Genomic DNA, 25,265 nt, shown 5'->3' with positions numbered 1-25,265 from the left:
TAAAAAATAGTAGAGTAGTTGTAGAATAGTAGTGATAGTAGAGTAGTTGTATAGGGTATTTAAAAAAAGATACAGATGATATGATAAAATTAAATTTTATTAAATCCTTTTTTACAAGAACACGAATGTGTATTACGTATTTGTAGTATGTATAAAAATGAATTTACATGTTCGTTAGAGTAACGATGAGAAAATGTGAATTATTAAGCTCGTGTTATATGTCCTACTTCATTCTACGGTAACGGGAAGGCGAACTTCGAGGATCCCATGAGCGTTGTAATTTTAAGATGATGACGAGAGAGAAACGTTAATATTACAAAAATTAACAGATATATATAATATAGCTCTTTATTATTTAAAAAAAAAAAAAAAAAACAATTTCCGTTCGCTTTGGCCGCGGCGTACAGTAGAAAACGCGGGAATGCCAAATTCCTTAACAATTAAATACATATAAAAGTAATTCCATAAAGAAAGGCAAACGATTTCTTCCGAAGGAAATCGTAATAAATACTTCTCGATCTTAAGAAACATATCTGCAAAGTGTTCTTCGCGTTCAGAAGGCCTCCGCCTTCGAAAGTAACTAGAATCGTGCAACTAGTCGTGACAGAGTAAAATATAGCACCTGAACTTCGAAAACCACCGTAACCGCAAAATTCGACGACTTCGAAATCTCTAACTTCTAAGGAACCTACAGAATCCCCCGAAACGCAGCGTTAAGAAAAAATAGTGAAACTCTCTTAAATCTTACAAATTACCTAAATTTTGCGGTGACGATCGTTCTTAACAAATTAAAATATAAAGGGAATGCTTCGTATATTATCGTTAACGTATATAGAACATGGAAAACTTAAGGAAAATCGCGCACGTCCATCGGAAATCCATTAACGTGTCCAACAGAGTCGTCGAACCGAAGCAATCGTGTGCATAATTTATGTAATTACAATACACAAAGCACCTGATGTGACAAGAAATCGCATTATGGCCCTCAAAGGCTAATAACAGAAATTGGATTAATTGCTATGGTCTGATTACCTATAATTCAATTTAGCGACATCTAGCACTCAAAAATGAAAACTGAGAACAGTTAGAGCCACAATTCTTATTTCCCTCACATCTGTCGTGACTGTCGCGTGACATTGGACGTGTCGTTTCCCTCGATAATTACCTTCAACGAACTTATCGTCATTAGACTACGAAGAAACGTGGAGGTAGCGCGTCGCCTCAGACTTACTCTTCCTCGGCATTTTTCAAGTTCCTCGCAGGGTGCTTCACCCCTTCTCTGCTACCCTTACCAATAACACCCTTTGCCATCGTATCCCTGGTTAACTAGTCATTTTACTGGCAAGCAAAGGCTAATCTCTTGGATTAGTTCTTCCGTCACTGAGGGATGGACAATGGTCCAGAAAAGGCAACACTTCTGTGTCCTTAGAATCGTAGGACTCATGGATCCTTCGTCTTTCGAGGGCTAGGCTCGGTACATCGAGCCACTGAAGTCGTGTGTACGTGATGGTGTCGCGGGAGAGAGTTACTAGTTCCTCTTGCTGGAGTTGATCAGATACTTGCAGCAGTGCGTGAGCAGGTGCTTTTCACCTGTGATGTCGTGCGGGACGTTCGTGGGGCTGGTCGATTCCCTCGTGTAAATGTCCAGACCGTACTGGCCCTCCTCGGGAAAGCTGATCGAGAAAGTGACCACGTCGTCGTCGGCGATCGAGTGCGTGACGTATTTGGACAGACGTTTCTCCTCGATACCATTCTTGTGGAGAGTTGCCATGAAGTCGGTCAATGGTCTTGACATTCGAAATTGGATCTCTAGCTCGCGACCAGCGAACACTAGGGCCTCCTACAAGTGGACGAAAATTGTTAAGTAAGTAATATCTATATCTCTGTGTGAACTGTGTGTTCAATTATAGGAGGGTTAAGTTATAGTCATTTTCAGGATTTGGTCTTCGATTAATTTTTTTAATGAGAGTAATTTAAGGGTTATACGTGAGACCTATCTTTTCTGAAGGTTTTTTAATGCTTGTGTAATTTAGATTTACTGATTTCGGTTCGAAGGAGTACCTGATGAGTGATAGGTATCAGTCCAAAGAGCCTCGTCGCCTTGGTGGGTCCCCACTCTCCACTAGCACAGTCTGGCAGAGGTACCATCACGGTTTGCAACTCTTCACAAGCGATCTTGAACTTGCATACACTTTTAAACTTCATCGGTTCCCCTGTCAAGTATTCTTTCGGTGTCACAGCGTTCGCGAATATATCCAATAAGAAAGCCCCTGAGCAAGGCGCGTGCACCCTGAAGGCGACTATGTTGCCAACGACAGACTGTGAACAGAATTGTTAAAGTGATTTTTGGTAATAAGAATTAATTGATTTCTCTAGAAGATGTAATTTCTATTTTCCTTGAACACAACTTGTCAACTCTCAGTCACATAGTATCAAAATTTCAGAATCTGCTTCGGGTATTCAACCAGCCTTCTCATCAAATTGATCAATATCGAGAGACATTATTCTATAATAAGTATTGAACACTGACTCTTCAATGAGTCAGTAGACAGAGTCTACAGAATTTCCATCGGTTAATTAATTTCACTTGAAGCTAGTAAGAATACCTTAAGTTTTCTTCAAGAAATTTCTTCTTCATACCTAGAATAAATAATTGATTAACTTCGATCGAAATTACCTGCATGACGAAACGCTTGAGGGACACGCCGTCGTATCCATCGCCATCGTTATCGTAGAACTTGAGATTATAATGGAATATAAGGGACGACTGCATGTGAGCAGGCATAGCTATCCTGACAGTCGCGGCGCCAGTCGAATCCGTGTACATAACGGCGTTCGTGTTCGTATCCGGAAAGTAGAGGCCGTACCTATCGAATTTACATAAATCGTTTGGTTTTTGCTACATGCTGGGAATGAGTAAAATATACGCGAGACACAGCAAATATTGGGATCAAACAGGATTACTCAATACTTTCGCGCCGTCTTGTTTGCGAAAAGACTCACCTGAAGAACAAGGATCTCACGAAAGGCAGCTCCTCGAAGTCTTTAAGTGAAATCGGTTGTTTGAGCAATTGCCAGTCCTCTTGCAGAGGGAAGAACTCGTAAATGAACTCTCGCGGGTCAGTCAGGAAATAGTGGTCATCGTATTCGTATCTGTGAAAGAGGGAGATTCATTTAAAATAGGGAAAGTGTATTGAGAATAGAAAGAATTTCTTTAAAGTAGAGAAAATTGATATAAAATTAGGAAGAATTATTATTGTAAAGAAAAAAAGATGGAAGGGGCACCTGAGACTATCGCTCTTGGCTTTCGGTTGACCAGGACGAGGTACTTCTTTGGCATTGACAAGATGTCTTGCCCCCCAGTTGCACTGAACGAATCTCCACGCGCCAGCAACATAGACCGCGTTCCAACTGTTTCGGAATCGATTGTCCTCGAAACAGACACCCGGCTGATAACCGGCTGACTTGCTGTACCCCTTTATCACCACGCAGTGCAGCCCTGCGTAGCTGCGGGAACAAGTAGATTAGTTCCACTCTAGGGTAGCTTACAATTTAGTGTATGGAGCATGTAGATTATCATTGAATAGATGGTACTGTACCTGCACAGTCGCTTGAACAGAACGTGGTAACTTTCGGTCCCGTGTTTTATTCCCCTGAGCAACCCCATGGGCGTGTCACCGCGGAGATTTTCATCGAACTGCATCGTGTTTAGATTCTTCACGGTGATCCATCGGAATATTGTCCTGGCCTTCTCTATATCCGAGCCGCATCTGCTCACCAACTGTCGTACTAGGTCTGTAAAGGTCTTCTGATCTTCCTGTGCCACCTGAATTGTTGAGAAAAGAATTATTGGGTCAATTTTTTATTTTTCTATTTGCTAATTTGTCGATTTTTGGACTTGTTCACTTCTTAGGTCCCTGTATTTTTAAATGTTTTAACACATGGAAGTGTTGGAATTTTCAGGTATTCAAATATTTAAATTTCCAGATATTTGAATATTCAAATTTTCAAATATTGAAATTTTTAAATATTCAAATTTTTAAATATTCAAATATTCAAATATTCAAGTATTCAAATTTTCAATTTTTCAAATTTTCAAATTTTTAAATGATAAGATATCTAAAAATTAAAATCCCTCTTTTAAATACTGTCACAATTAAGTCCCACTTACAAAAAACAATTTAACTCAAGTAGACCTCTTCAATATTGAATCTACTATTAAGAGGACTAATCTAGATCCTCCTCCATATTCATTTCTCATTGAACCCATTACCTGCTCTGCTCCCCCAAATCCCCATCATCCAAAGTCTGGCATCGTTCTCGAAACTCCTCAAGAAATATACTCGCAATGAACGACAGATCGTAAATCGATTACCATGGATCTAGCCCTAGTACGAGAGCAGGGATAAAGGTAGCCGTATCGCGAATATATGAAAATATCGTTGCCGATTCGAGGGGGATCTTTAAAATTCCGAGGACGTAACCTTCTCGCCCCTGTCGATATTACATTTACAGGAAGATCCCTGCCGCTAAGAGGGACCCGTACGCCGGAAGCTTACCGAAATAGCTATCTGATCCATGTCAGCAAACTCCAGAGGATCATTGTAGATGTGATACTTGGCGAGGGCGGGTGGTTGAGGGGGTGGCGCACGCGACGGATAAGGCATAGGAGGCGCTTCCTGGGCATAACCGTCCCCTTCGTCGAGATACAGGCTCTCCTGGCGCATATACTCGCTTCTCGCCTCATTGATCAGCTCTAGCATCTCCGAGCTCTGTTTCTCCACCAACGCTGCGGTCGCCGCCCTAGAAATTGATCAGGGGTTACGACCGACTGGGACCCTGAACCGCCGCGACCCTGAAGCATTTTGGGATTCCAGGAGCCGGAAGTTTCGCGTCGACTTTGAATAAATAATTCCTGAAGGCTCGCTGAATCTGGCTGCTGGAATTCCTGATCGCTGGGATATCGAATTCGATTCATTTATTGGGGAGGGTGAGGGAGTGAGTTCCTGGTGAGGATGGAGATTTTGTGTTTGAGACAGTTTAATGGTGAGTTGGTTTTTGATTATATGAAGCTGGGAATGCGAGGCAAAGTAGCATAGACTACACTTTTTTTCTGTCTTTTTTTAAGGAACAAGGATAATTAGTTTACTTTTGTACTGGAACGCTCTTTATATCTTGCAAATTTGCATTAAAATGCAAACTCAGTTTCTCCAAGAATGTGACTTATTGTATTCTGCCATGTGATTATAGAAATCGCAGGCCGTTAAAGGGTGGCACAACAAAGTTGAGCTCTCTCTTTGCCCCCACGGCAACTACAATCCAGAATGGTATCAGTTTAATTAGGTAATGAGTACCTTTCGTGCTCGAGCATTTTGCGCGTGAGACTTTCCTTCTTCTTGTCCCTGCGGAGAGTCATGTTCTTCTCCAAGTCCTCTTTCTCTTGCTGAAATTGCTGGGTCCGACCTCTTCCGCCTTTTTCTCGTTCCCATCTCGCTGATAATTGCTCTAACTCTTTCTCCCACTCATCCTATTAAAAAAGAAATTTCCCCATTAATCTTCTCCACTTTCGAATCAGTTTTTCAGTCTAATTCAAATTAGTAACACGTACCCTGAACTCCTCTCGAATTCTTCTGTCCTCTTCCTCGCGGTGGTGAGCAAACTTCCGGTAGAGATCATCCTCCTCCTTACGGTGCTTCATCTCCAAACGTGTCTGTTCATCTCGATCCTAAACTCACATAAAAGACTAGATAAAATAAACACTCAATCTTTCCTCAGAAGACAAGCCCCTACTTCGCTCGTGACCTAGCAAAAATTCGATCGACCTGCAAGTATTTTAGTTTCACCTAGGACGAATCAGAGATCTAATTAAACCGAGACATCTTCGTCCCTCAAAAAGCGCTCGCCTAAACGTCCCAAGAGTCAGTTCTCGTTCAGTTTTTGCCGAGTTTACTTTCACGCCCGCGTCTCTGCTTTCCTTCTGTCGCTGCAAACCGGAAACGACGTGTTCCACGACAGTCGCCGACAAATTGGAACAATCGCGAGGCAGAAGAGAGATGTTCATTCCGTCGTACAAGTTCGTTCCCACGATATCTCTGACAGCTTTAGGACGTCGAAAAGTGGATATCTCGAGTACTCGAACGACATTAAAGGATCTCTGATTCGGAATTCCATTGCGCAAGCTGTTCCTCGGCGAGCGCAGGCCGAGGCCCACGCTACAGTTACGTCACGGTGCTGTTATTGCGTGAAATAACCGCGAATAAGGACAATGTTAGGGAGCATTGACATTTCTACATGCTGGCTGCGCTTTTTAGGGAGATCTCGGCCGTTTAAAGGGGACTGCTGCGGTCGAGCGGAGATTGCGACGCGTCAGCTTCGAGTCTTGACTGTAATTAACATTTTTCCCGAGAAAACGTCTCTGCAAATGCCTCCTCTCTCGGGGAGACTTCGTTTGTAGTCTCAGTTTCGAAATTTGTCGTCCGTCGATTTGCTTGTTTCCCGAGTCTCGTTCGAACGAGCCAGTAAAAGTCTTGGGTACTTTCGAGACGACGAGAAAGCGCGCTAATAGAATTAATCCAGTCAATCTGTGTACTCGCGTCATTGAAGAGGTAATTTCCTCTGATTTTCCTTCGCGTGACTGGTTAACCGAGTGAACCAGTCAACTTTTATTCCATGCTACTCCTTTGATTGCTCGGTTTAACTCGTGACGAGTTAAATGCTCGCGATGTCAATTTTATCGAAAGTTGTCCTTCGTGCGTGTCGCCGAGGAGTTGGGAAAAGTTTGATGTACTGGGTGGCACGGAAATAACGATGCATCGAGAAGGTAGAGGACTATCCATTGTGATCACTGTTAATTGCTATCATTGACGTATGTATGTAAATTATTACACACGTAGATGATACTGAAATTAGAATTTGTGAAGCGTGAGGAGCTGCATTTTCAGGGGATTCAAATTTGGGAGGTTGCCAGTCATCAGGCACTGAAATCTGAATTTTTAATATTCTCTATTTGAAAGATAACATTTTTTTGGCCGTCCTTTACCTTTTTACCTCTCTACCAAGCCTCAAAGAAACTTTTCCACCCTTCTGTTACTCTCGTGCGTGAAGTGAAGATTGCTATCACTCCTCCCCCACGATTTCACAGAATCGTAGACTTAGAACCCCTTCCCTCAAACGGTGCTGTCTTCAGGAAAAAAAAATAATCAAGATAATTCCCTCATCTGCTATTCTAATTCCATCGACTTCATACCGCTATAACTAACCCTCTATATCACCCAAAGGAACTAATCGTGCAGACCTAGGGCTCCCATTCCACTGATTACCTCGAAAAAGAAGAAACACAAAATCAAAGCAAGAAGTAGTTTAATTATTCACGCGATTGGCCAGGGTTCCACGAAGACAATTTCCTTTCCAAGAACACAAAAAACCTACCACGATCACCGAGCTATGACTCTTTCCCATAAATTCTGTTAGAAAGCCGAAAACAGTGTCAGAAGAAAGTAACAATAAAATCGACAGAGCCTAGATCTGATCGTTCCATCGATGGCGTTAGCGCTATTATCATCCGCGAATTTCCTCGCGATGGCGCGTGAGAGGCTCCTGGAATCGCTTGTTTAACAGGATACGCGCGCTTTGCAGCCTTCCCTCCTCGCCCCCCTAACCTGGCCAACTCTTTCCGCGGCCCCGACAACGATTCTCTAATTAACTATCAAGTGCAGTGGAGTACCGCAAGCGGAAGCGATTCTGGGTTCGTGCGCGGGCTTTCCTTCGCGTGCAGAGGCAACCAGCTAGGGAAAGAAGACTGGGGAAACGCGTTCTTCCGTGGTAACAGTTCGAATAATCTTCGCGGAGGACGTTCGCCGCATTGTTCGCGGCGGATCCGGAAGCGGAGCACGCGCGAATTCAGCAGAATCCGCGGGAAACTTAGGTGGAGGCTGCAGGATGTAGAGGAACACCGAAATGAGAATCTTTTTGCTGTTTATTTTATTGAAAACTTGAAATTAGAGTGACTATGTGGGTGTAATAAATTGTTGAAGATCATTGTTTCCTCGATATAGACTCAGCTCAGTGAGACATTAATATATGACTATACTTCATGAGAAATGTGACTCATATATTGCTTCACTCTTAATCCAGAATCCAGGAAAGGTACGAGGTACAAGCTTTACAAAATTATTAAAAATGTGAGATGTGAAGAGAATATGTGCTATTGACAAAATCTACTTATTCTCTTGTTAGAAATTTAAATAGATTTCAGAAGTCCTTGCTGAAGTTTCCCTGACCCGCATATGGGTCATAGAATAATATTGTACATAGTACAGCAGTGTGTTGGTACCATAGAACAGGAGCTGCAGAGACTATCAATTCTTTTTCTTTTCTTTCGAGAATAGACAAAAAGCCTCTCAATTTCAAAGTGTAATAGATATATCTAGTAATGAGATTATATCGAGGGAACAGTAGGAAGAGCCTGGAGCACAGGAGCAATCGTATAGGTCTCCTCTAGATCGTCTATTGGTTCAGTAATACTATCTATGTTAATAAGGCGATTTTATCCAATTGCAGTCGTATAACCTTTGTGTTTTTGCGATCGTTTACGCTTCACGACCGCGCCGTCGCGGATCTCGCTTCTTGTCGACGAAATTCTACGCTTGAACGATTCTCTAGAAGGAATCCGCGATTCACGGTTCCGCGAACCGAAGAAATCGACCGTTCTGGGTGGAGAGAAAATCGACGGCGATCGTTGACGCCTTTACGAGCGTTCGATAATTGCAAAAACGCGTGGGCCGCGTGCTTGGCGAGGACCCGTCGTCATCCTCGTGGACGTAGAATGTATTCGTTTTATCGCGGCGAGCTAACGGTCCTGTCGAACACGCGGGTTATCGTCGCTTGTCATAAAGCGAACGGTTTCTGGGCTGTCGGGCGCGAAGCGCATTTGCAATTTGCAGAATCTACGGAAGGTCTGCGAGCTTATGGAAATTTGTTGCACTGTGAGGAGAAGAAAGGTTTTTTCATGGTATTGTAGCGTGTGGTATTGTCTGTGAGATGACACTTTGACTGTCTTGCGTTTCGTGTATGAGTAATTGGTCATGAATAATATTCATTTCTGACAAGAGTTAGTGGGAGATTAGAAGTATTACGGAATTAATGGAAAAGAAATTAGAAGTCTCTATACATATTTATGATTAAAATTGTTGGGAATGTTTTAGGAATATCTAATCTAATGAATATGACAGTCCAAGTGTAATTTTCAGAGTCAAATGATCAGTTGCATATAGTCAGAAGTGTGTAGGACGAATCGTACAGGTTTTGCTTAGGCAATCGTGTTGGTCCGGTAACTGATCTCTGGCAATAGGTGCAGGATACCTTTTAATTGATCGTACAGTATAACCTTGGCTCTACGAGTTCAGATTAATAAGATTCTTTCACAGCTAGAGGGCTAGAGGCAACAGGATACCTAGTTACCTTCTTCTTAATGAAATACGCGAGCAGATATTGAAGTCAGATTTCAACGATGTAATTAAGATCGCTGCTATTCCTCCTAGATAAAGAATCAATTGTATTCTGCGATACCACATATATCATTCTATGAATGAATCCTTACTGTACTTCATATCTAACCTACTTAGAAGTCTAAGAAAACAGTGCTGGGTAACAGGTTGCCTGCCACACGATTTTTTCCACCTTTTTCACACCCTTTCTCTGCAATCACAGTAACTTATTGACCCTACACATCTACCATTATAAATTACAACAAATTCTCAAGTACCCAGAAACGAGTAATCGCAACTAGTGAAGCCTACATTCCCCAAGCGACTCATTACTCAAATATCAATAAACTCGAATGACAATGTCCATCACAAGCGCTTCGAGTGTTCCATCACTGACCCCCGTGGCAGTCAGTAATTCACCAAGAAAGTGCGCATAGAGAAGGTCTAATGAATCACACTGAAGTGGACAAGAACTCAAGAACTTTCCAGCCTGGCTACTTCAGTCTCGCAATAAGAAATCCTGCAGGATCCCCGCGGCGGCTCGATAAATCGTGTCAGTTAGCCATCGCGATCTATCGAATCGATTTTCCCTTCTCCCCTGCGACAGGAGCCAAAGGGAAACGAGGCATCGCGACCCTGGCGGTCGCTGCTCGATGCCCACGCTACTTTCGTTTCGTAAGACCGTAGATAGCCAGGGTCGCTGACGTTCACGAAATCGTATAAATAACAGAGAGACAGAGCCACCGAGCTCGTACGCGAAAGCGGATTGAGAGAAAACGCGCCCCCGATAGTGGAGCGACTAGCGGCTCGGCCTTCTTCTACGCCTGCTGCTGGCCGATGGGAAAAGCGGCAATCTCATTTTCATGTGGAGTCCGTCTGCCACGGCGGTACACATTCCTCGCTTGTCAACCGATTCGCGCATGAAAGTCACGGAGAACGCTGGACACGGAATGCAGACGAGATTCCACGTGGAGCGAGAATTTGGCAAACTGGACCGACCCGCGATTTTCCCCTCTTTGAAAACCGCGCCCTTGTCGAGGACTGACGCGTGCTCCTCGGCACGACCAGTCGACGAGACCCGCGAACGACTTCTACGCGTCGCTGAGCACAACTCAAATGCTCGATTTTATTGGCGGAGCACTCTGCGTGAAGTGGAATGTGGATTTATAGTTTATATCGCGGGGAACCTTGGGTGGCACTAAAGATTGGTAGAATTAGGTGGATTAGTATGAGAGTTGAATATTTTCTAATTCATGGATTTTTAAGTTTTTGAGCATTTAGATATTCAATTTTTCGAGTAGGTACTTATGGATTATAATATTCGAATTTTCAAATGTTCAAATATTCGAATTTTCAAGTATTCAAATTTTCAAGCATTTGAATTTTGAAATATTCAAATATTCAAAGTTTCTACTAATCAATTTGCTTAAACTTTCTTAAAATCCTGCAAGTACATATCTCCAAAAATCTGGAAGCCACTTCCACAGCGCTGGAGCATCCCACGGTTTGACCCGCGCAAGTAGACGTGCTCCACTTTTGAAAATTTCGAAGCAATACCGCGGGAAGGTACCTCGACAGCCTCCGATCGATATTTCAATAAAACAGCCCCGATGGGGCGCGTAATTAACCCGCAGCGTCGTAATTGCCGCATCGCCGCTGAGGACTAGGTGATCCTCTCCTAATATGGCGATGGCCATGACGAATGATTTCACCGACTATGCCGAATGACTCACCAGATAATAATCGATGGGCTTCTCGCGTGCCTTGCTGTAGCCCTTCTGTAGTTCCGTCTGCTTAAGGGCATGGGCGATGTGGAGCGCGCTCGCGTCGAATCTCCCGTACTGGTAGCTACCATCCCCCGTGTAATTGTGGTTGTAAGGCGAGGATGCGCCCCCGCCCGTATTCCCATGGAGATCACGTTGGGAAGAGTTCGTCGCCGGCGGTGAACCGTGTCCGTTTAGGTGCCTGGCATAATTAGGCGAGTCTACATTATCGTAACTGCAACAAAATTACGCAACGGGTCTTCAGGGGGGCCAGGGATCGTCAAAAAATCTACGCGAGTTCTTCCCTTCTGATGGGGAGCAGGGGATGCGACAGTCAGTCTGGTTTTGTAATAATTAGAAATGGTAAACCACGGGCAGATCTTGGGTACGATTTCTCTGTGTAGGATTATTTTGAGGGCTCTGTTTTTTAGTCTGATATCTGTTTTTGTAGGTATCGTGGTTATTTATTTTTGAGGGTTTTAAAGAACTTCTTTTTAATTGGAAAAACTGTGGGAGTAAATGAAGCTTCTTGATGCACAGAATGATTCTTTAGCAACAAACTTCTGATATCTAACGCGAGCGCAAAGGATCAGAGGGAGAACTGGGTTACGTCTTTAATTAGATCTCGCACCCGAGGGTGTCATTTTTTCCCGCGTAATTCAAAGATGATGCTCACAATTAAGATAATAATTAAAACGGAAATATGCAGGGTGTCCCTAGAGAGCTATATCTGCTTTAATAATTACTGAAATATAATACTTCGTGCTGTAGTACGCGGAAGTTTCAAAGCAAAAATAAAAAGGAGGTGCGAATTAGTTATACGATCCCCATTGAAACTGGGTCAGTGTTCAGATAGCCTCCCTGCTCTTAGAAGATTATTCTCCTCGCGTCCTTGATGGAATTCCAAGCTTCCATGAACCCAAAAGAAATTGCACCGCGATTGGTCGTGAAACGAATTGATAGAGGACGAGTGAATATAAAAGTCTGCTGCGAGGCGCTTCGGTATGAACGCTCATGAGAATCCAGCGTCTCGGCTAAATGAATGTGTTACACCTCTCGCTCGTTCTCTCCTGGGTTCATTCACTTGCGACGAAGCCTCCGTTTCTCTCGTCTCCTCTCGCTTCCTCCCGCGTGCGCGCTCCTTATGTCAGCCGAAGGCAGCTCGCGAAACGCGGCTACGAGAAATTCTTCCGCTGCACGCGTAACACGCGCACACCTCTCGCGTGTTCGACGGAGAAAACGATTCCAGAAAACGTCGAAGGGGTCTGGAGGATTCGAATATTCGGGGGATTTCATTCTTGGATACTTTAATTAAGCAAATCAATCAGGATTAGAAAATTAGTCGAATACCAGTGCAGAATACTACTTAAAAATGTAGGGAATCGAGTACTAGGTAAAGTAGATAATTAATTATTAGTGTGTATTATTTAGGTACTTTAGTGTTTGAGTAATATTCAAATAATTGGATTTTTGAAGGCTACTCAATTATTCTTTTATTAAAATATTATCCAACTAATCAAGTATTACTCAAATACTAAAACATTCGACTACCACTGAGCTAGTCTAGTTTCTGAACCTAAATAAATCACTGAGCAAATATTTCTGCCACTGCTCTGCACAGATCATACAAATGGTAAAATCACACCTTCGTTCATTTCCTGTTTCACTCCCAATATCCAACATTTAAATTTTATTTCCCAATATTCGAGCACCCATGAAACGTTCAAACACTAGCGTATTCAAATTCCGCCAGTTCTAATATCGATGCGCCGAGAATTTCGGGAGTCCAGACACTTTGCAGAACAATAAAACCGATCATAAAGCGAAGGAATTCTTGCGGTACACTCGCGTTTACGTAACGTCTGCGTGCACGTGCAAGCAGGCCAGCTTTTGCCACATCCATCGCCATTGAATATACAACACTTCCTTCGCTCCGTCCTTTCAGCTCAGCCAGTGGGCAATTACGGTAAAACCTGGCTAATACAGACCTTCGTTTCATTGAGAAATTAATCGGAATTGGGGCTTCTTTTTATTTCCCAGGCTTCTAGTAAAGTCCCGGCGATCCCGTTAATTTGAACCTCCCCTCTATTGGAGACGCCCTCTTACTCGCTAATTAATTTGGATTAACGATGCTTTGCTGCGTGACCGCGATTTAATTCTCTACGCGCGTCGATAAAACTGTGTTTAGTCAGACCTACTGCACTGGGGAATTTAAATTCACTGGTCTGTGAGTACCTACTGGAATGCAGTTCATTCAGATCTTCGTTTAGTCTGGAGCAATCGAGTATTCCAGGCTGAATTGGGACATCGTTTTTCTTAAATCGTGATGTAACTTTATGGAGGAATTATGATACTGCTATTCTACTGATCTAGTGGAAGAAAAGAAATTCGTTTTGGAGCAGATTTCGCAGATATCTCAGAATCGAAGATATTTTAGATGCATCACATTTTAAAGTAAATCAGTGAAAATTGCATACTTTTATTTTTCAGATACTAGTATTCAGAAGTCAAAGTTTTATTATTATCCTCCCATTTTTTAAGTGAAAAATTCCTCCTTCTAGAAATACTCAGGAGTTCTACATTTCATATATTTTAATTAAAGTCTAATCTCAGATTTTTGAAAAGTGTGCAGTAGGTGTAAGTCCTTGTGTCTTACGTCTGCAAAGAACTGCCTCGAAACACCAGCAGACGCAAGCACGTTCTTGTGCGAAAGCCCCAGCCCGATTTTCACCGTTCGATCGGCGGAAGAATGCAAAAAAAATGGCCGAAACGCGCGTCCCGTTCCAATCTCTCGGATACGGCGGTCCCCTCGTCGACGAGGAGGAATCGGGTCACCCATTGACATTCCGAGCGAAGAGCAAGTGCGTTTCTCGCGGCACAATCGCGGTTGTTCCGACTCGCCTCGAGACGTCGCCGTATTAAGGCCAATACACAGGCGATGGGTTATGTAACGAAGATGAACGAGGCAGAACCCGCGAGAAAACTGACACGCGTATATGGGACTCGGGGGGCCGAAGTGTGTTTGTAGGGAATAATTGTCGCGGGTCCGTGTTCGTGAGAAAAATTCAGCGCGACAGACTTGTTGAAAAGTGTCCGTGTTACGTGACGAACTTGTTAATTCCGCGGCAGAGCGAGCCGAAAGAGGATGATTTTTGTGACACTTTTTTTTTGTGAAACGAAGGGGGAAACGAAATCAAACGCGATGGAGGTCTTTGTCAATGTGGACTGGCAGGGGGCCATCAGAGGGAGATAATAAAATGTTTTTGCATGATTTTTGATGAGCTTTTAATGGAGAGAATAGTTGCAGGACGAGTCGTCGTGAAGTCCTTGGGAAACAGGAATTGGTGAATTGCGAGCAGGTTTATGGTAGGTGAAAAGTTCGTTCCTGCGGTGCTGAATTTTCGGGACGATCTTTGGACCAGGTTTCTGAGGTCAATCTAGGGAAGCAATTAGCTTTTTGAGTATTGTCTATTTGTATAATTAGGAGTTGTATTAATTTATCTAATAAGATTCTGTAATAGAGGGTACCGCAAGAAGTGGAGCATTACGTTAATCGCAAACAGTGTTATTTGGAATTAGAATCTCTGTGCACGTCTTGATGGAATTTCTACTAAATCTACAGTCAAAGAGTGAGCGAGATCTTCGATAAGATTGCTTAATGCAAAGGCCGTGCTGCATTCGTACGCGCTGATCTCGATTGAACATCGAAGGGAAAGTGGTGAAACCGAACGCGGGCGAAGTCGATCGACTTTCCGCGGGGCCTATCATTCAAATGCCATTAAAACCCAGGAAACGTAAAGGAGAGCTGTCCACGTTAATTTTCTGCGTTCCACTGCCAGCGTATGGCGTTTCAACTGCCTTGAGTACTCCATTTGAGGAGGCAAACGAGCAAACTGTAACGACAGAATTTTAATAGCGTTTAACAGTGTTTAGTCGTAAGTGGTGAGCGTCAGTTATCGAATAGAGAGAATTACACCTTTTATTGCCATGGGAGTATAAGGAGAAGAAACTGGACCCATGGTTCTCAAAAATAAATTCTAATTTTTCATTTAGGTACTTTAGCTTTGAAAACTTATCAATATTTTCTATTTTATTAAATAAAATTCTTTCATACTGTAGCTTCAAATTTGTATCTACAGATATTCACAAATTTAAAATTGCTCGTTTTGAAGATACAGTATTATAGGCTCTCAGTGACCCTACTTTAATATGCACCGAGTTAATTGCAACTGAAAAGAGATCCTAGCACCTCATCTATTGCAATAAACCGAAGATAGGTGTTCGTATTACAACGGTATTAATTACTACCTACGTAAATCAACATCACAGACATAATGAGTAGCAGCAGTAAGAATACTAAAACCGTCAGGACTATTACCTATCAATTTACTTGTACCTGTTAATTACTATAATAAATTTTAAAGACACATTTCATATAGAGCTGATCCAATTTCAATTAACACCACAAAATCTCAGCTCACCTGTCTCTCGAAACTTACAAAGAATAGAAGTTTGAGAACCGCTGGACCAGATCAAATCCTCTATCACTCAGAAGGCGCTCATTACACCTTCTCGGTAACTCAACCCATGACCTTTGGAACAGCGATACCGGTTGCAAATGGCTGCCACGTCCTTGGAATCGTCAAACAGATTTAGAACGCTTAATTACGCGCGCCTCTCGTCCCTGGAAATTACACGTTCTTTTGCGACGCGACACTTTTCCTGGATCGGCCTCCTCACTTCAGGTCTAAGCACAAGCACAAGAGCACAAGAGGCGTCCATGCAAATAACTGGACCCGTTTCAATCGCTGCTAGTCGTCGCGTTACGCGTAACTAATTCCCTTATTATCGTTACTGTTATTTAATCGAGGCTCTCTTTGCCAGTCGATGCATTCTAAGCGGGACCACGGTGCATCGCGAATACCAACCGTGGTTTTTCATTTTCTTCGACGCTGAGACGAGATAGTAGGGTATAACAGTATCGAGGATCATTGTGTGGCGCAGATATCGCGTTCTGATAAGCGTAACGGGACACTGGGAGAAGATCCTGATGAAATTACAGGCATTACTCGCTGTAGCGTCGATCGAGATGAGTTTGTGTAGTATAATACGCGGTGCTGGATAAGGTGACTCCAGCTTGACAAGAATTAATGTATGTATTGTTATCTTGAATTAGGAATTTTCTGAATTTCAATTCATTCGATATAAAAATTGTGGACCTGGCAAGTATAATTATTGCAAAATTGATACTCCACTAGGGAATAGCAGAGGAGTAATGTTCTAAAAATAGTTGGAGCCAGAGGTTTTCGAAAAATCAAGAAATGAGAGAAACGATGTTTGTCGATAAACAGGTTTCTAGAGAACGAGTCTTCCGGCTCTAGCTTCCTCCGATCTTGACATTTACACCAACCTTGTTAATATATCGAACTCTTTATGGCTCGGTCGTGTTGCGATGAAAGAATATGGAGTACATAAAATTGGTGGGAGGAATAAAATCCAGGCAGATGGAACACCTTTTCAGTTGAGTCGTCCATTACCGCGTTAATTGATTCACCGAGCCTCGGCCAATTTCTCAGTGGACCAAATTATCACAGTCTACTACCTTTCACGAGGCCCCCTTAATGCTCTACGCATTCGTCACACAAATGTGTCATAAATTTCTATATTTCAAAACAGGTTTCGGTCTAACTCGTTGACACGTTCTCTGAAAGTGGGACGCTACTTCGCGAATCTTCAATGAATCTTCAGATCTTCAGCAGTATCCAAAATCTCTTAAGCGGGACATTTCATTTCAGATACTTCTCTTTAGAGTTTCCTTAGAATAAAATAAAAAAGGATCTAAATCAAAGCCCTATAATAATCACTGTCATTTTTGCTATAGCTTCTTCAGGGTTGAACTCGTCAAAAAGGGGTCTCTAAAATTGTGGGAGGCTATATTTCAAATTTAAATTCATGTGTCCACTACCCCTGAATAATGAACCCCCAAAACTAATGCCAGCACCCGAAGCCAATCAAAATTTTGATAGAAAAGTGGTCTCTTACCAAGGTGGATAAATTCCTCTCGGTGACGCACCGCCAGCCCTGATCTGCTCGTTGACGTAACCACTCCTGGGCACGTTCAGAGCGCTCCTAATGCCCACGCTGGACCCATCCAAGGTGCCTGGGCCCGGTTTGGGCACGTGGCTGCTGCAGTACACTTCTTTATCATTAATCGTGTGCTGGTTATTATAGTAGGTCTTCAGGGTCAGCTTGGTGCCGCAGATCGCGCACTTGAAGCACCCCGCGTGGAAGAACGTGAAGTCCTTGAGCGGGCCCACCCTGTCCACCTGGTACACGGTCTGAGCGCACCTCAGACACGTGCTCTCGTAGAAATTGGGCCTGTACATGGTAAAAGGGTCGTGGATGCTCCTGTTCCTTCTCGATCGATCCTCGTTTGCGTCCTCAGTCCGCTCTGGAAGCCACCTCTGGCGACCTTGACAAGGAGATAGAGTTAAGTTAGAGTCAGCACGATATGGGGCGGATTCGAGAGGAAAAAGCGAGCGTGGAGGATCGTCAACGAGCGAACTCGGGGTATACTCGCTCGACTGGCTCGTAAATTTCAAGCTGGTGCAGTCGCGAGATTGAGATAGAATGCGGAGAGTTATGAGTTCGGACGTTAAGGATGCAGTTGTGGCAGATGCACGGGAATGCGTTTAGAAAGTGCATCTGAGGGGTGAGGCGCACTTGTCACTTGAGTGGTGGGGAGGATTTTTTGGTGGTTCCTCTGAGGGATGGGAAAAGTGAAATGTAGTGGTAAATTGTAGGATAATTTTTCTTGCAATAAATATTGTGATCCACAGTCAGTAGCCACCAATATCCACGATTCATGAACACCTAATTATTACTTTGAAATTACGAGAAGGAACTAAGTGTATCGAGTGGAATTTAACTTTGCAGCATCTCATTTGCATGGACACTTAAACACCCAGTACAGAGAGTAGAATAATCCACCGTGAATGAAATTACCTAGAATCTCTCGCTAACATGAAGCTTCATTAGATGATGACTAGGAGCCATTCGACTCGGCTCATCTTTGAAAGTACAAAAACGCGGAAAAAGCGTTTCATAAGTTCATCGAAGTAGTCTCAGCAAGCTGCGTGCTTTAATTGAACATAATTACCGTAATGTAACAGGCGCGCGCGCGAATCAGACCGAGGCCGTTTCCTAACTCTCGATACTAATTACACGCAGGATGTCTGCAAAGGAGAAAGACTAAGAGGGGTTTGTAAAAGAAGCCCCCGTGGATGATAGCATCGCCACGCGAGATGACTGAACGATAACTAAACGCATCGACGTTATTAAAAACCATACCCGCCAACACTTTCCTGCATTTTGCAACGAATCGTTGCCAATAATGTTTCGTAGTGGGCGACCAGCTAACAAGTAATTGCAACAGATTTCACGACCACCGGCGGCGTGCCTGCGATAACGTCATCGAGATTTTCACACGTGTGAATGAACCGTGCGTCCTCGTTAACACTTCGCTTGTAACTTTATTTCATTATTTCCATCATAAATTTTCAGATTTTCAAATTATCAAATTTTCAAATTTTCAAACTTTCAAATTTTTAAATTTTCAAAATTTCAAACTTTCAAACTTTCAAATTTTCAAATTCTCAAATGTTCCAGTACTTCAGTTCTCAAACGCTTCAATTCTCCAATTCCCAAATTCTCTAATTCTCCAATCCCCAAACTTTTCAATCCTCTCTACTTGTCCCAGTACCAGAATTCTGTTCCCTAGGACAGGATCGCCCACCTCCCCGCGTACCTCCGCTCTCGTGCACAGACTTAAGTCTTTCCGAAGGAAGACCAGCAAAGGGAAAAGTTAAAGAATCAGTGACCATCGAAGCCGAGCGTCGCTCGAAAACTTTCTAAATGATCCATGACTCATTTTTCAGAAATCGCCTCAGGTTTCACCGGTACGTATAATCGGCCGCGTTACCAAAGACCGATCGAAGGTTTCCCTTTTCTTTCTGCGATTCCTCGGGCAGCTCCGTTCCACAGCGGACGACCACAATGGCGGTTACGTCACACCGTCAGCGACCATGCACACAGTGCACCATGCACCACAATAAACACTCGGGATAGTCCCTCTCACGCATCAACGAGTCGTAGCTGTTTGCCAGTCGCTGGACACGCACTGATTCGCATTTTTCCCTTCGTCGTTCCTCCCCTCGACTTCCGTCGCGCGGGTCCCGCGACAAATACTCGCGGAGGAAGAAACGCGAGGAGCGTTTTTCTTCCGCGGCACGATCGCGAGGGAAAGCACTTTACTTCTGATCGCCCTGTCGATGATTAAGCGCTGCATGTGTCGCAGTGTCAATTCTTCGGGGGCAGTGGAGCGTTAAGGAGCTTGAAAATGCGCTGGTTTGGTCGATGAGAAAGTGAGGCAGGGATGGACAGATTTTAATGGTAGGATTGTCAAGTGAAACTTCTTAGACAGTATTCATTGGAAATAGAAGTGCAATTTATTTCTGATGATATTCACTGGTGAGTGTACATAGTGTTGAGACAGTTTTATGAGTCGGGTAATTACAGAAATATATTCTTGTGTTTAGTTAACGAGTTTGTTTGACGTTGCTGTTATAGTCAATTTGTGCAGTGAACTTTGGGTATGCTCTAGAGCTGGACAAGCAGCACCTTCGTTTTATACACCTTTCTTCTAAGTGAATAGAAAATTAATTAGACGTAAGAGAAATTGTCGAACAAGAGACAGAAAGCTATGAATCTCTTCATAGAAAGCTACTATTATGTCCTACAAATATTAAATCTGACTCTTAACATAAAATAATTTTATTTACACAGAATAACATTAGCTGCACCCAAAATTTCACTTCCCTGAGTGATACTATCACTTCCTCTCAAATTTCCCAACAGAATGCAACACAGTGTCTCATCAAACCAGAGAGCCTTCCCTTACGGACACAAATTCAACCTCATTTGCCAAGATTGTCCTCCACAGATCGTAACTGGGCACGTTTAAAATTCTCTCGCCATCAGAACTCGCTCCACCTCGATACCCCGGAAATAACATCAAAGAATCATCGCGCGCATGAAAGTCATTGGCTGTTAACTGCATGTATTATACGAGGCCCACGCTGTTTATTCGCATCGTATCCGAGCTAATGAAGAAACAGGCCCGATTCCTTCTTGCAATATGCCGGTAGTCGTAAACGATCGTGGAATCGTAAATTTCATCGATCCGTCGCATACCTTCCGTCCTTTTTATCAAACGTGCCGAGCTTTTTCCTAATTACGCGGCTTTCGTCGCGCGTAAAGAAGCCTCGCGTGCATTTTAATCGCGTCGCGTTACGCAACGTCGCCGAAGAGGAAATCGTAACGTGGTCCCTCGTAAAACGCGACACTTCCAATTACGGTGGCCATGGTGGTTTTCATTCATTGGCCCGCGTCATGGCCACCGTGAGTCCTCGACGCAATAGATGGAATCTTTCTACGTCGTCGTTTCGGCTCCCCCAATATTGGATTTACTATACAGTGTGGGCTAAATGTAAGTGAAATTACGTGCGTGGAAATAAGGGTTTGCAAAAGAGGAAGGGTGTGGATCATTTTTTGAGGATTCAATTATTATTTTATTTTTGGAGCATTTTCAGGCATAGGTGTAAGTATTTATTTGTGAAGAAGTACTTCTTGGAGTAGATTTTAATTATTATTGCTTTGTTTTTAAATTGGCTCTTGGAGCCTTGGCTACTTTTAGTTGACAGTAATTCAGCATAGGTTCAAGTAGTAATCCAGAATTAAAATTTAAGGGTTCCTTCACTTTTCTGTGAAGAAATCTAAACTGTAGACACTGCTGTCCACTTTTGTATTCTCAAGTTCAAAGTCTACCAGTTGTAAACTTGTCACAGTGACTTCAGTAGTACCTTCTCCCAAATCGAACCCAATTTTGGGAGAGTGACATCAGACGTCAGAAATTCACGCCGTCACGCCCGCGAAAATTATTTATCGCATTCCTCGCGTCGTTTATCACTGGATAATGCCCGCTGAATACCGGTGTCCTCATTCTGGCCCACCTTCTCCTAGGTATTTACGCTCGACGCACACAGGCCTACTGGCCGTGCACACGCGCGCCACGTAACAGCCCGTATCAAAGAAACGAGAGCCTCCATCGAGGTGAATCGCAGAGTACGCGAACTCTCGATTCCCTCACGACAGGTTAACCATTGTTCCCTGAGAAGAAAACGCGTGCGCTTGGAACAGTTCGTTAACGCGCGAAAGTACCGGTGAATAACAGGCATTCCATCGAGCTGGCACGTTTGAGATACACGTTGATCTCGGCGACTGGTAGAGATTCGAATACTCTGGGAACCTGTTCCTAAGTACAGAAGGCTCGAAACACGTGGAGGGAACACGTTTCTGGTCCTCGAGAAAAATTTGACATGGTGGACTTCAATGGTTATGAGATACGTGGACCCAGGAGAGAGTCGAAGACACTGATCAGTAGAGGAATATGCCAGAATGTAGGAAATATAACAGAGTAGAGGAGTGGATAGGCTAGATTAGACTAGAAGACTGGAGGATTCCAATGCTCACAAGATCTCTGGATCCACGAGGGACTAGATAGACTAGAAGACTATAAGAGGATTTTAATGATCACAAGATCCCCTCCAGAGTACTAAATAGACTAAAAATAGATTTCAATGTTCACAAGATCCTCACCACAGTACTAAATAGACTAGAAGATAGGACTAGAAGTGGATTTCAATGCTCGCAATATCCTCACAAGAGTACTAAATAGCCTAGAAGATTCGACTAGAAGTGGATTTGAATGCTCACAAGATCCTCACCCAGAGTACTAAATCGACTTGATCTGGATTTCAATGCTCACAAGATCCTCTCAAGAGTACAAGCTAGCCTAGAATAATCTAAGGAGACTATATACCAAACTAGCAAAGTCTCTCCCACAGATACCTATCTCAAACATACTCACCTCCTCATGCTCCCCTTGTAGTCCTCGCGGCCCTCAATTCCTCGTTGACCATCTCTCTAAATTCTCTCCTCTAAGGTCCCTCGGTCTCCCAAGTTCCTCGAGCCAAGTTTCTACCTGCTCCACCTACGTCAAGCACGACACTGCGTAAAATCGCGCACGAGAGCACCGTACCGTCGTTCCGTGTTCCGGTCACCGCTGCCCCGAGCATTGAAATCACCAGGTGCCGATGATCACCGCGGTGCCGAGCGGCAGTCTCCGCGGCGAGTTAACGCGCGCACGATCCAGAGACGTGGAGGAGGGACGTGGCAGAGGATTCCAGGAACCGATCCACCTGCGTGCTCCGAGCGTATCGACTGGGCCGAGGATCACGATCGACGCTGTTGCCCCGAGTGACTTTCGGTTCCCGCGGGTCACACGACGCGGAGAAGCCTCTTCGACGCGCGTCACCGTCCCCTGGCACGGTTTTCGACTGTGTCCTGGATATGTGCGGCCCCGGTCGAGGTGGACACGCGAGTGCTCGTCGCTGAATATCGCCACCTGCTTCGTTCGACGTTGCAGGAAGGTCTGAGGTGAGAGGGACGGCCATTTTGAGGGAACCGTGGCTGGCTCTCAGGTGGCGCTATGGGTTGGAGAACCGTGGCTCGAACCGGTGTGGGTAGATCACTCTTTTACGTGCGCTCACCTGGCGAGGTTCTGTCTTTGTCACCTGCGCCGCTCCTGGCGCGCGCTCCTCTCGAAACCAATCGGCTTTTTTCCCATGAACGGGGAGAAGTTTCTGGTCGCCCCGTACGGTGGCCCCGACATGGGTTCACCTGCTAATTACAAGCGAGTTTCAGGTCCCGCCGGTTTCTCAGGCTCGACGGAACGCGATCCCGATTCACTACTTTCATTCGGACGGCTGATCGATACGTGATGGGGGAAAAGAAAGCGGCGAACGAGTCCGCCAGCCGAGATTGACCGCCGTTTTTGGACATACGGAGGTCGCTTTTAAGGAGCCGCTTCGTTCGCGCCTCCTCGACCTTAGAGCTCCTTGGGATTCTGTAACTTAATTGTGGCCCTGGATTTTGGGACCTCCTGTAACGTGGTTACAGTACTGAATTGTTATGAGCTCTCTGTTGTAGTCACTGTAGCTTGAAATTATTTAGAGGAACGAGTTTTACTTGTTGTATGCTGTTACTTGAAGGTTTTGAAGGAGCAAGTGGATTAGTAGTATCAGAAATTTGGAGAATCTGGGTCTGACTTGGGACTTATTCTACTGTAGATGTGAAGTAGTCGGGCCAAACAGCGAAATCAGTAGAGTGAGTCCTGTGTAAGATGCAGGGAAATCAGTAGAATAAGTCAAGAGTCAGACAAAAGGAAGTTAGTAGAATTAGTCCAGATTCAGACACAACAAAGTCAGTAGAACAAGTCCAGAACTAGGCACAAGGAAATCAGTAGAATTAGTCCACAGCCAGACACAACGAAATCAGTAGAATAAGTCCTGAGTCAGACACACTTCCTACGAACTTTAGGTATTTTCTCAACAATTAATAAGCTGTAAATGTAATGAGCTGTGAACATTTTCTTCTCACTCTTCTCAAGAATTTTCTATCTTTAAGTTACGACAGTTTTCTCTCGAGAATGTATAATACTTCTTTAGAAAACTGAAATGTCTTCTTAATTTTTCATTATATGTAACATCTCAGAATCTTCTCCTTCGATCTCCAGTGGTCCATTCAACTCAACAGCCAACAAGATAATCATCTCCGTTATCAAATACCTCAGACATGTCAACAGCAATATAGGCCCCAGCAATTAGCAATTTATTGAAAAAGTAAAACCCTAAACCCCCCGCCAGACTCCCATATCGCATACAGACGTTCATAAAAGCGAGTTTTCGAGGCTCGATCAACCTGCTTATAGTCGTATTCGCCCGACATTCCAGGATATCGCTCTTCGATATCTCGAATGAGATCACTCGACCAAGAAAGCGTACAGGCGGAGCGCGGTAGGTGTGCTCGGTGGTTTTTTCGTCTGAATGAAAAGCAAGTCTGCCAACTAGGGGATTCGATAAATTAGTTAAATGAATTGTTCAGCCGATCTCTCTTTCTATCTGCATTCCAGACAGTATCGCCTCGACACGCGATCAGATTCGACGGATCGCTTTCTTGCGGTGCCTGGGCTCCATTCCTCTCTGATTAGTGGAAAATCAGAGGGGGCAGGGGAGAGAAGTCAAAGTTTTCGCACGAAGCACGCGGCATTTGCTGCAGGCCCACACGTGTGTGCGAGTCGGAGCGCACGTGGGAAGTCGGTTGTAAGCGGTGATGCAACACGTGGATATAATGCGGATGCAAATATAAGTCGGTAACTGTTCGCATAAAATTACGGTTTGCTGCGTTTAGTTTTAGCGATGTGGAAGTCTTTGATTCAATACTTCGCCTTTGTCGGAGCCTTTCTCCTCTGTTCTGTTGCCCTGGAGGCGATGGAGAGAATCTGTGTGGAACAGATTTTACTTTTTTGTGATTTGAGGATGGTTTTATTGTGGCTCGAGGTTTGAAAAAATTATATTATTTTAGGTGAAATTGTTTGGATTTATTGATGCTTTCAGGAATAAATTTTTAACAACTCGTTTAAATGAATGGCATTGATGGGTCGTTTTTTAAATATGTTACCGTTAGCCGAGCGATTTATATTGTCTTTTTTTATTGTATCTTTTTTGTGCGCGCAGAGTGTTCAATCGATCGATCAGATTAGTATGAGTATGATAGGTAGGAGGAGATCCTCCAGCTAAAATTACTAGCGACCGATCGTTAACTGAATTTAGACGCGATGAATTCGCTTCATGTCGCCTAAACGAGATTGGTGATAGCCACTTACGTAACTCCCTGGAGACAATCCTAATATTCAGAAGAATTCAGCAGGTAACAATAACAATTTCCCAATATCACAATTCATAAATTTCCTGGAATAATCTATTTCTCAATTACTCTTATTCTTTCCTCTGCAATATGCATAATCTACATATTTCTACGAATACCTACTTCCTATATT

The 25,265-nt window shown here is 43.7% G+C and overlaps 1 protein-coding gene across 1 annotated transcript; it reads right to left on the bottom strand.

Moving 5' to 3' along the window:
* Positions 1 to 574: 574 nt before the first annotated feature.
* Hil (peptidase hillarin) lies at positions 575 to 22,266 on the bottom strand. The gene is made up of 12 exons (XM_076390751.1): positions 22,236 to 22,266; positions 17,318 to 17,720; positions 11,219 to 11,450; positions 5,609 to 5,725; positions 5,355 to 5,527; positions 4,560 to 4,803; positions 3,600 to 3,826; positions 3,286 to 3,507; positions 3,004 to 3,153; positions 2,678 to 2,867; positions 2,062 to 2,319; positions 575 to 1,840 (listed from the first exon to the last, which is right to left on the bottom strand). The coding sequence occupies exons 2-12, from the start codon at positions 17,632 to 17,634 to the stop codon at positions 1,529 to 1,531; spliced, it is 2,442 nt and encodes an 813-aa protein (XP_076246866.1). The 5' UTR covers positions 17,635 to 17,720; positions 22,236 to 22,266; the 3' UTR covers positions 575 to 1,528.
* Positions 22,267 to 25,265: the final 2,999 nt, after the last annotated feature.

The sequence above is a fragment of the Calliopsis andreniformis genome, unplaced genomic scaffold (genome assembly GCF_051401765.1).
Source record: "Calliopsis andreniformis isolate RMS-2024a unplaced genomic scaffold, iyCalAndr_principal scaffold0022, whole genome shotgun sequence".
Classification (NCBI taxonomy): Eukaryota; Metazoa; Arthropoda; class Insecta; order Hymenoptera; family Andrenidae; genus Calliopsis; species Calliopsis andreniformis.
This window is presented reverse-complemented; position numbering and strand designations above follow the sequence as displayed.